This window comes from Sapajus apella, unplaced genomic scaffold (assembly GCF_009761245.1).
Source record: "Sapajus apella isolate SASKATOON/1434 unplaced genomic scaffold, GSC_monkey_1.0 scaffold142, whole genome shotgun sequence".
Lineage (NCBI taxonomy): Eukaryota > Metazoa > Chordata > Mammalia > Primates > Cebidae > Sapajus > Sapajus apella.
The window spans coordinates 1898005-1910362 of NW_022437082.1; the positions used below are offsets into that span (position 1 = coordinate 1898005).

A 12358-nucleotide genomic window follows, 5' to 3' on the forward strand; every position below is an offset into this window, starting at 1 on the left:
CAGAGGTTTGTCAGTTTTAATGTTATTTTCACAGAATTGACTTTTAACTTCCTTGATTCTCTCCATTGTGTCTTTATTTTTTTTATTTTATTAATTTTTGCTTTTAGTTTTATTATTTACTTATCCTACTTTTTTGGGTTCATATTTTGTTCTCTTAACAATTTTAGATTATTTAATTCATTGATTTGTCACCAGTCTTCTTTTCTAATATGTACATTTAAGCAAAGATTTCCAAGTGTTGTTTTAGCTGCATTTCACAGTTCTTGATAAGTAGTGTTTAAAAACTATTTTATTATTCTTTCTAATCTCCATGATAACTTATTATTTGTCCTGTTATTTATTGTGGTAAAATTTATATAACATGAATTTATCATTTTAATTGCTTTTAAATATGGAGTTCAATGGCATTAAGTACATTCACATTTTGTGCAACCATCACCACCATCCATTTCCAGCTTTTAAAGCTTGCATAACTGAAACTCTGTACTCAAACAGTAACTCCCCATTCTCATTTTCTCCACATTCTTGGTAACCACCATTCTACTTCCTGCATCTATCAATCAATTTGGCTATCCTGGGAACTTAATATAAATGGAATCATACAATAATGTCCTTTGGTGATGTGTTTCACTTAGCATAATATCTTCATGTTTCATCCATGTCGTACTTTGTGGCAAAATTCTCATTCCTTTTAAGACTGAATAATATTTCATTGTTTGTTACACATTTTGGCTATCCATTCTTCTGTTGGACATTTAGATTGTTTACACCTTTTGGCCATTATGAATAATGCTTCAGTGAGCATAGGTGTACACATATCTATTTGAGCCCCTGCTTTCAGGATTTTTTTTTTTTTTTTTTGGTATACATCCAGAAATGGAAATGCTGACTCACATGATAGTCCTATGTTTAGTTATTTGAGAGACTGCCATAGAGTTTTCTATAGCAGCTTTGCCATTTTACACTACTACCAATAGTGCATAGGGGTTTCAATTTCTTCATGTCCTGTCCCAAAACTTTCTGTTTTGTTTTAATCATAGCCCATCCTAATGGGTTTGAGGATTTCATGACTTTATCCAAATGTAGAATCCTGCTTGCAATTATTTGGGCTTCCTGAATATTAAGATTGGTATATTTTATTACTTCTGGATGATTTTCAACCTATATCTCATTGAGTATATCCTCTTCTCTATATTACTTCCTTCTGGAACGCTGATCAGACATATGTTGGACTTTCTCATTCTCTTCTCGGTTAAATTAAATTATCTTATTTTCCATTTGTATGTCTTCTAGTGTTACATTCTGAGCCATTTCTTCAGCTCTTCCCAGTTCAAAAATTTTATTTCTGGCTGTGTTCTAACATACTATTTAACCTATACATTAAGTATCTAATTTTGATGGTAATATCATTTATAGACATTTTGTTTGATTATGTTTTATAACTCATTAGTCAGTTTTGAGTCTCTTGTTTCTTCATGTTTGTAGTGTCCTTTATTATTTATTTAAGCTTATTAAGCATACTTATTTTGTATTCTGTATCTGATAATTCCAATATCCGCTATTTTTAAAATATGAGTCTACATTTTATTATGTCTATTGCCTCTTGTTTGTAATGTTTCATCTCTTCCTGGGTTTTATTTTTTATTATAAGCTCATATTATTTGTAACTTTATCTGCCGGAATTCTTTGAACATTCATTTAAAAATAATTCTCTAGATGTGATTTTGATTTCCTTTTGTTAGACATATGGGGTCAGTACCACATTAAACTAAATACTAGACTTTGATTGTTGAGGTCCACACAGGTAGTGTATGAATTCTACCTCCAAGTTTGTGTGAGGGTGGGCTTCTGTTTAGCACCTCTTAAAGTTGGCTATTTTTTCTTTTCCTACTCTTCCCAGGACTGAAGCTGAGGCAGGTATGCACATTCCCTGTCTCCTTTCATTGGATAAGATTTTTCTGTTTCACCTGTTGAAGGTGTCACCCTTTTGGAGACTTGGCTTTATGTTGTAATCTTTGATTTCACCTCCTACCTTGTACAGGCCTCGGCTTTGCTTTTGTCCCCTAAACTTTAGGCCATCAGTGTTGGCAAGATACTCTCAAGGCAAATACAGGGTCTGATATACTCTGATGTCATAATTCTCACAATATAGTCATTTTTGACACCAGATTATTTCCCTTACTTTACCAATAGCTTGTTTCTGTTTTGAAAAATAAGTTTTATTCGTCATTTTAGATATTCTCTACCAGGAGACATTTGTCTGGCTATTGAATCCATTATATAGCAGGGAAGTGATGGGTATATCCATATTTATAAGGAGATGACTAACCTAACCACAAAGGAAAGTGTCCTTAAAATATTTTTAACATTTTTGAAGTTAAGTGTTCTAAAAGTGAAACAACCTACACACAGAAATGAATCTTCTTGGCTTGTGTTAGAGAACTTCATGTTAATTGGGTGTATATTGAAATTTGTTTGTTTAAATGACACATCATTTGATAAACATTTCATGCTTAAGGTTAAGTAGATTCTGTGTAGGAGGCAGAATAATGGAATTTTAATTAAGTCTGTGCCTACTTTATTGACATTTAAGGACTGCAATACATTTTCAGTGTGCTATTATAATTATGCATTTAGAAATAAAGCTATCATTTTATTATTGTTCCACTATTTAATTACATTATTATTCTCCTGTCATTAGTCATTAGATGGCTTTATGATTACACTGAGCACAGATGGAGTGATTATTTATGTGGATGAAAACATCTCTTCTCTTCTTGGACATGTATCAGTAAGTTCTTCCTACTTTTGGGAAAGTGGATCATTCTGGTTTGTTGTTTAGGGGTTTATTATTTATTTTCAGGAGCATAAAACTCATCACAGAAGATGTTTTCAATGTTGTCAAAACGTGCCCCTGTTTTATTGTCATTTCCATGGGTTTCAGAATACTATAGATTGTCTTTGTAAACAACATAAATTTATATTTTAGTTTTAGAATCTGAGAAGTCCAAGATCAAGGTGCCAACAGATTTGGTGTCTAGTGAAGGCCCACTCTCTGGTTCAGAGACATCTCTATTCTTACCATAACCTTACATGGTAGAAGAAGCAAAGGAGCTCTTTGGGGGTCTTATTTATTTATTGAGACGAAGTCTTTCTCTGTCACCCAGGCTGGAGTGCAGTGGTGCGATCTTGGCTCACTGCAACCTCCGCCTCTCAGGTTCAAGTGATTCTCCTGCCTCAGCCTCCCAAGTAGCTGGTATTACAGGCACACACCACCACATCTGGCTAATTTTTATGTTTTTAGTAGAGACGAAGTTTCACCATATTGATCAGGCTGGTCTCAAACTCCTGATCTCAAGTGATCTGCCCATCTCAGCCTCCCAAAGTGCTGGGATTACAGCCGTGAGCTACCATGCCCAGCCTAGAGGTCTCTTTTGTAAGAACACTAATCCCATTAATCATCTCTAAAAGCTCCACCTCTTAATATAATACCATCACATTGAGAGTTAGATTATTTCAATATATAAAGTTTTGGTGGACATAAACATTCAGTCTGTAGCAAGGCATTCATATTCCACTTATATATGTGTTTGAACAGGGGTTACCCATAATACATTTACCAACAACAGTCCTCCCAAACAAACTGTCTGCCATTGGCATGGCTGTGTTAACAAAAGGTTTTGGGAGAGGATATGAAGAAATTGAAACCCTATGCACTATTGGTGGTAGTGTAAAACAATCACATCTCTGTTGTTGTTTTACATATTCCTCATTCCACACAGTTGTCTCAAGAACTTGACAAACCCTGATCCAGAGATCTATAGTACTCAAGTTTGGAATGTGGAAATTAATAGAAGCTAGGTTAGATTATCCTGTAGTTAGGTTGGAAGTAAATTAAAAACATTTCACTAGTTTAGCCAGGCTAGTTGGCATGTTCTGTGACCTTCTTGGGAACTCACAGTCTTTATACCCTTTAAAAAAAAAACTTACAGATGCTAGAATCAATCTCTTTTATTTCTAATTCTCTTTCATTCTTTAAAAAAAACAGTTTACATTTCCAAATTCAGCTTATATTTGTAGGATACGAAAACAGCTGAATAAAATGCAAATAGTAGAGATATTTATTGGATTGCACTTTAGTATGTTTAAATCATAGAAGGACAATAATCTTTTAAAATCTATATTAAAAGAAGGAATGTATGATTATGATCCATTACAGCTTAAATTTTATTATAATGAAAACCAGAAAACTACTCAAATTCTTGTGGCATCAGATATTGCATAAACCAAATTGGTCATTGACTGAGACTGGTGACTTTTTCTTATTATGCAAGGATTTTTTTTTATAGTGATGGTGTTAGTTGAATGAATAAAATGGTGCCTGTTATCATCATCATCATGGTATTAAACTTTTATCCGTCATCAAACTTTTATCCATGCCATCATATTTTCCCAGTCGTTTATTTCATTGAGTTTTTTTTCCTTTGGAAAAACTCAGTCATTTGTAGTAGTAAGTTCTAATCACTGCCCCCTGTTCTTAGTAGCCTGCCTTCCTACTCACCCTACTCCATCATTCCCCCCCCAAAATAAAATCAAATCTGGGGGTTTACATATGTTTATTCTCTTTTTCAGTTACTGACTGTACTAATATTTGTGTGACAACTAATAGGTATTTGCAAACTTTGCTTTTGAAAAACCACCTTAATTTTTTGCTTGTATTTATCCTTGCTTCATTAGGCTCTAAGTACCTTGATCTTTCTACCTTGTATAATAAGAAAAGCAAATGCTAAAAACTTACAAAAGTAACATAAGGTTGATCGTGCTTTCAGGTCTTTGCCCTTTTTTTTTTTTTTTTTTTTTTTTCTTTGCCCTTTTTCTAACTAAGGAACAGAGTCACTGGAACAGGTCCACTGTTTCAATTGGTGGTTAATTATAAGGCTTATTGTCATTATTCCTATCCCTAGACAACCAATAAGAAACTCATTATCACTAGCCGCATCCAAGGGAATGTGGACTATCAAAAGATAGCTCACTTTGAACTCTTTTAAGGGACAATCCTATCTTCATTTTAAAACTAATGAAAGAACTTATGAGACATAGCACTTTGTATCTTGTTATGGTATTACTTTATATTTTGCATCATAATTGATTGTGCATATTTAATCTGCCCTACTACACTATGTGCTCATTGGAATTCGTTGTCAGGTTCATCTTATGTAACCCTTATAAGAACTAAGTATAAAATCTTATTCAATGAATAACTTCATGTAGAATGTCCAAAATATGGGAACTGGTCTAGTAGCAAATTTTCTGTTCCTGATGCAAATTGGACTTGTGGCAGCTATGGTGTAGTGGAAAGGACATAGGCATGGAATTGGATGGAGCTTTCATGGGAATTTCATTTCTGCATTTCTGAACTCTCAACAATTGGACAAGCCTTAATTTCCTGATAAATAAAACAAAGCGTAGTTCTTCCTCTTCCAGGGGATTAAGTGAGCTTGTATATGTGAACATACCCAGAACAGTGACTGGCATGGAGCAATATTTTATCATGTGTTAGATGAGTGAATGAATGAGTGGTCTCCACAGGGATAACCTAGTTTGGCATCTAAAGTCTATTTTATAACTAAACCAATGAAAGCGTTTTTATTGAGAAAGCTAAATTTAGTTTTAAAAAATCTGCATTTATTTTGGGAAGTCAGTATTTTACTGTGTGACTTTCACTGTCAACATATATTGCCTGTTAATTTCATAATGTTTTGTTTGCCAGATTAAGGTAACATATCCATCCTTAATTAAGCCAAGCTTGATTGAGACAGCATCCATCTGCTAATTTGAGCACTGAACAGTTCATAGGCTGGCCTCTACAAATAGACCATGAAGATATATTTCAAAATATTGATTGTAGATTATGAATACTAATCAGTTAAAAAATCATTGCAATTTGTGGTTCATCACACAAAGTCATTATTCAGCTACAAAGAATACTTTATTGCTTTGTTCCTATCACATTAAAAGCTCATTACTTCTGTATCTGATATTCAATTTATCCACATCTCACCATATTTCAACTACATGATACAGTATTATTCACTCATTCAACCAATATTTACTGAGTGCTTACTAGTGCCAAGCTCTGTTCTAGGTGTTGAGGATGTAGCAGTGAGAAAGACAGACAAGGTCTCTGTTATAATGTAATTGACATTTTAATGGGGAAGGCAGATAATAAACAGATAACAAAAAAGGCAATAAGAGAATGTCAAGGAATTGGTGCTATTTAAAATACTTTCGAGTAAAGACCTGCAGTAAGTGAGGGAGAAAGCCATTGCAAATATTTGGGAATGAGTGCTTCACATTGAAGGAGGAGTTAGTTTAAGGGCTATGAGATGAGTATTTGCTCTCGTTGTGTTTGTATGTGAATGAGGAGTTAGGTGTACCTGGAGTGCAGTGAGCAACAGAGAGAGAATGAGAGCAGATAAGGTCAATAGCAGCAAGAAACGAGAGCATAGAATGGTGCAAGCCCTTATAAAGACTTTGGCTTTTATTCAGAATGACTTGGATAACCAGTAGAAAATTTTGAGTGAGCAGAGGAATAGCATAATGTGACTTATGTTTTGAAAGGATCACACTGGGTGTTCTATAGAGAATGGAGTGGTGGCAGGAGCACGGCAAGAATAGATGCAGGGAGAGCAGTTACAACTACTGCAGTAATCCAAACTGGAATTGCGACTTGGACCAGGTGGTGAGAAGTGGAATGAGTCTGTATGTGTTTTGAAAATTGGCCGGGCGCCTGTAATCCCAGCACTTTGGGAGGCCGAGGCGGGTGGATCACGAGGTCAAGAGATCGAGACCATCCTGGTCAACATGGTGAAACCCCTTCTCTACTAAAAATACAAAAAATTAGCTGGGCATGGTGGCACGTGGCTGTAATCCCAGCTACTCAGGAGGCTGAGGCAGGAGAATTGCCTGAACCCGGGAGGCAGAGGTTGCAGTGAGCCGAGATCGCGCCATTGCACTCCAGCCTGGGTAACAAGAGCGAAACTCTGTCTCAAAAAAAAAAAAAAAAAAAGAAAAGAAAATTGATCCATTAGAGATTGCTGATGGACTGGATGTTGAATTTGAGAGATAAAAGGCAAGTCAAGGACAAGTAAATGGGTAAATGGTGGTTGCCATTACTGAAAACAGAGAGGAACATGTTTTGTCAAAGAAAAGATCAGGAGTTATTTTGGATATCTTAAAATTGAAATCCTATTAGACATCCAAGTTGAGTTATCATGTGGGCAAGAGACGAGTATCTGTGAATCACTAACAGATAGGTGGCATTTAATGAGATGGAACTGGAAGAGACCATATAGGGAAACAGGCTTAATGACTTCTCCGTGGCACTCTGATGCCTAGTATTCAGGAAGCAAGAGTAAGGTCCAGCAAACTGTGAAGGAGTAGCCTTTGAGGTGGAAGCATATCCTTATGTGTGTGGTGTCCTGGAAGTCAAGTAAATGCTTCAAGAGAAGAGGAAGGATCAACTGCCTCCCATGCTGACATGCTTGGTAAGATGAGGGCTGAACAGTGATGATTTGATTTGGCAATATGGAGGTCATTAGTGACTTTGGCAAAAGCATTTTCAGTGGAGTGGTTAGATATGAACTTCATTAGTGTGGTTTCAAGAAAGAGTGAGAAGTGAAGAAATGGGACGGGACAAGTTTAGTTTGTTTCAGGAAATTTTGTTCCAAAGTGGACCAGATAAGTGGAGTTTTAATTGAAGGGAGAGGTGGTAATGTAAAGGAAGATTATGCGTTTTTAGAATTTTGTGTTGTTGGTTTTGTTTTCCTGATTATTTTTAAAATTTCTTGTTGATACATAATATTTGTACATATTTATGGCATGCATGTGATACTTTGATACTTGCAAAGAATGTGTAATGACCAGATAGATAGATGACAGATATTACCGCAACTATAATACAGTATTTTCGTATGCTTATGGGAATACCCAGTAAAGAGGTAAAGAAAACTTGATGTGTGGAGTAGGGTGAGAATTTCTAGAACAATGTCTTTGGATAGTCTACAGAAAATGGGATGCAGTGCACAGGTGGAGGACTTAAATTTAGTTAGGAGCTTATTCATTGGAAAAGGAGGGCAAGCATGTCTGTAGACACAAGAACAAATAGGTTGGTAGATTTGGTGTCAGATGTTGACATTGCCCATTTTTTTTTTTTACTGAAATAAGAAATGAGGTCGGCTGAAAATGAAGGAAGGCTGGGGATTTGAGGTTTGAAGTAGGAAAAAGAGTAGGGAAGCAAATTGTCTAAATACATGATTTTGGGACAGAGTTGAAAATGTGTTTGAAATAATATACTCTTGGTTGTGGGTTTTTCTTCATCTACATGCAATTGCTTGGGTAAAGGTGTATGGTAAATGAAAGGTTGGAAGCAACCAGAGTCAACATTTTCCCAGGCAAATATGGTAGAGGGAAAGAACACATAAGAATGATTACAATGACCATGGAATCTGAGCTCTATAGGGAAAGATGTCACGATTTGATGAAGATTATGCACAGTAAAAATGTGATAGGAATGGACTAGATGTCTCAGTGGATGGAATAATTATTGGAAAGGTGTATTTGTATGAGCGCACTGAAAAGGTAGGAGGTGGTGTCATAAAGTAGGATGTGTGAATTGTATTTTTTAGAGGTACAACAGGTATAACCGTAGATGGCTGAGGTAGGGCAGAGCATAAGCTTACTGGAGGTAAGGAGATAGAGGAACTGAACAGTATTAACACAGATAAAAAACTTTACTCTCTCTTTTTTTCCCTCCTTTTCTCCTTCACCTCCTTCTCTCCTCTCCCTCCAGGCTGAGATTGTGGACAAAAAATTATTAAGCTTTCTGCCTGATGAAGAGAAAAATGAAGTCTCACAAAAGATTATTCTCAAATATCCTTTGTTAAACTCAGGTAGGTATTTATTTTTTTTCCCCATTTATTTATTTTATTGCATTTTAGGTTTTGGGGTACATGTGAAGAACATGCAAAATTGTTGCATAGGTACACACGTGGCAGTGTGATTTGCTGCCTTCCTCCCCATCACCTACATCTGGCATTTCTCCCCTTGCTATCTCTCCCCAGCTCCCCACCCCCCACTGTCCCTCCCCTATTTCCCCCCAACTGACCCCAGTGTGTAGTGCTTCCCTCCCTGTGTCCATGTGTTCTCATTGTTCAACACCCACCTATGAGTGAGAACATGCGGTGTTTGATCCTCTGCTCTTCTGTCAGTTTGCTGAGAATGATTGTTACTTGTCCCTTAAAACCTAAGAATGTATTACTTTTAAAAACTCAGGTATGTATATTTTTAAAAGTAATACATTCTTAGGTTTTAAGGGACAAGTAACAATCACTCAATGGGTTAATTTTTTAAAGTTATTAGAGCATATCTCATATATTAATTTACTTTTATATAATATTACAATCTATATGTCTAGTGTTAAAAAATCTCTCCTCCAATAAATCTCATTCTTCACTATGGACCCTGATTATTATAGCATTTGTACAATTGCATTAGTGCTATGTAAAGAATGGACCATTGTGTATATAGTGTTCTAGCTAGTGCCCTACTCTACTGATACAACATAGATAGCTATGTAAGTGCTAATGTTTGTGGAAAGAAAATAATATTTTTGTAAAATCTAGTCTAAGTAAGACATTGGTCATATGAAATAATCCAGTAGAATATGGTAAAGTACAAATGTAGACTTGTTTTGTATTTGTTCTCTTTTTAATAGAAACACATATTGAATTTTGCTGTCATTTAAAAAGAGGAAATGTTGAACATGGTGATGGTCCTGCTTATGAATATGCAAAATTCATTTTGAATGTAAAAGATGTTTCTAACGGTAAGCAATTCTGTTTATGTTATCTATATAACATTCATGAGTTATGTAGCCCCTCATTACTAACGTAAATGCTCTTCTGCTTGGCAGTTGCAAACTGTCTGATATCCCTATGACCACAGTTTCTGACTACTCACATTAATTATACTTTAAAAAATTAACAGTGAAATGTACAAGGTGGGGATCATACCAAATCATGATACACTGAGTTAAGGATGGCTCTTTCTTTTTATAAAACAAAGAAACGATTGCAAAAATATAACAAAAGACATTTAATGCATATCCAAGCTGAAAATAAAGGGGACTCTATGTGTACCAGAAATCAAAGTTTAAAGCAGTATGAAAATGGTAAGAAGAAGCTGATTTTGTGGCGGCCTCAGTGGATATTAAGTCATGCATAGGCTCCTTTGGCTGGGGTCTGGAATTCTAACACCCAGTCAAGCACCAGTATATAAAACCTAGAGATCAATAAAGTGATCAATAAAGTTCTGGCCATTGGCCTAGAGGAATAATGAGTAGGTTTATCATCTCTCTGGGAATTTGAATGGACAAAAATGTGCCATTTGCAGGAAACAAAAACCCAAATTTTTGTTGTGTGTGGATATAGGGTCCATTTTATAAATTTTGAGGTTTCAGAAACTGCAAGCTGAGAAATTAACATAAATTAGGTAACATTAACTGGTTTGGAGCCATTAAAACATCTGGGACTTGAATCAGAGGTAAATAACCCAAATAGCTAACAAATATATGAAAAGATACTCAAACTCACTAATAAGCAAATAATGAAACATTTAAAAGCCACTAACATTAGCACTCTATGCCCATCACAATGGGAAAAATTAGAAGTGTGAATAATACCAAATATTGATGAAGATGTGAAAAATGAATAAATAAATTAAATTGAGTCATGCAAAAGCTGGCTGATGTATTTGTCACGATTCTTGGAAATTAATGGTCACACCTTTTGAAAAAATCTTACTTGACTATGTATGCAAGATTACACACACTCTCTCTCTTTCTCTCTCTTTCTACCCATGTGATCTATATAAAAGAGAGGAGCCACATTTCTTTTGGAGACTAAAATGTCCATACACAGGGTAATAACAAAAGACTGAAAACTAACCTTAAGTCTCAACATTTGATTTTTACTAACGACTTCTTTATGTTTTGGTGGGGAGGATGGCTGAAAAGGAAAGAAGACAAGAAAAATCCCATGGCTCAGAATTCTGAAAATAGTCAATGGGTTAGCAAACAGTACATGGATGTGGCAGGTGTTCGTCTTCTTGTTTAACTGACCCACCTTTCTGTTGTCACATGTGTGTCTATCTTCCTCAGAGTCTACTGTGTTCTTTAGTAGTTTCTGTTCCAGCCACCGCTATGCTGACTTGTCTGCTGCACATATTTCTTGGGAGGATCAGTTTTATCTTATGGGAACTGTTTGTATTCTCAGGACTCAGCTCCTGCAGGTGAGTACACTGTGTTTGTGCTTCCCCCATTGTGGCGATGGGGGCTTTCTTTGAAAGGTCATATCCCTTTTCATCTCTCAGCAACTGGACATTGCTAAATTACTCAGTGTATGCAGAGAGTTGTGCTAGGATATGTTAATAAGGAAAATCAGCGCCTATGTTTCAGAAGGTGAACATCTCAGTGAAAATTTAGACACAGTTGAACGAGATACACAATCATTTACAAGGATTCTTGATATAATATAAAATATTATAAAATGTAGGTGCTGGGGACTGGAACACATTAGGAGAAATGAGCATTTTGGCAGGTGGATAAAAGAAGGCTTCTGATACCAGGTGAGTTTTGAGGCAGCTCCACCACAGACCCATTGGGTTGCTGATTGTAAAGGCTTTTGCTCACTTGGTGTTCTGTAATATGGCATTCACAAATTCTAGCTCTAAAAGGAATTCACTTTGAAATTCATCAGATAGATTCAGCTTCCATTAATTTATCCATTCAGTAACATATTTAGTGAGCACCTACTGTGTTCCAGGTACTGGCTAGGTGCCAGAGAGATATTAGGGAGATAGGCAATAGCTAAGTAATATTGAAAAATGCCATGGAGGATGACAGAATAGTGTGCTAATGACTGGTAGGGGTAGGGAGTTCAGAGAGAGTGGTCAGGGAAGGTCTTTTTTGGGTAATTTGTCTTTTGAGCGGAGACCCCTAGGTATGCTAAGAAAGGAGGCAACACAGGTAGAGGGTTCAACATCTGTAAAAGACCTGAGGTAGTAACTAGCTTAGAGAGTTCCAAGGAACAAAGTAAGTTATGTGAGCAGAATAAGGTGAAAGAGGGAAGGAGCAGCAGAAAATAAGCTCCAAGAGGTAGACAGGGGACATATTATGTAGAACTTTGAGATCCATGATAATCAGTTTGGGTTTTACTCCAAGTGTGTTGGAAAGCAGGAAGGTGACATAATCTGATTTTCTTTTCTTATTTTTCTTTTGAGACGGAGTCTTGCTCTGTTG

The 12358-nt window shown here is 36.0% G+C and overlaps 1 protein-coding gene across 1 annotated transcript in view; it reads left to right on the plus strand.

The window, feature by feature from the left end:
* Nucleotides 1-12358, plus strand: part of PASD1 (PAS domain containing repressor 1) — a 66663-nt gene that overhangs the window by 11444 nt on the left and 42861 nt on the right. The window contains exons 3-6 of the mRNA XM_032264119.1: nt 2702-2791; nt 8852-8951; nt 9776-9886; nt 11219-11349. Coding sequence (XP_032120010.1) covers nt 2702-2791; nt 8852-8951; nt 9776-9886; nt 11219-11349 — 432 coding nt within the window. The remainder of the gene's footprint in view (nt 1-2701; nt 2792-8851; nt 8952-9775; nt 9887-11218; nt 11350-12358) is intronic.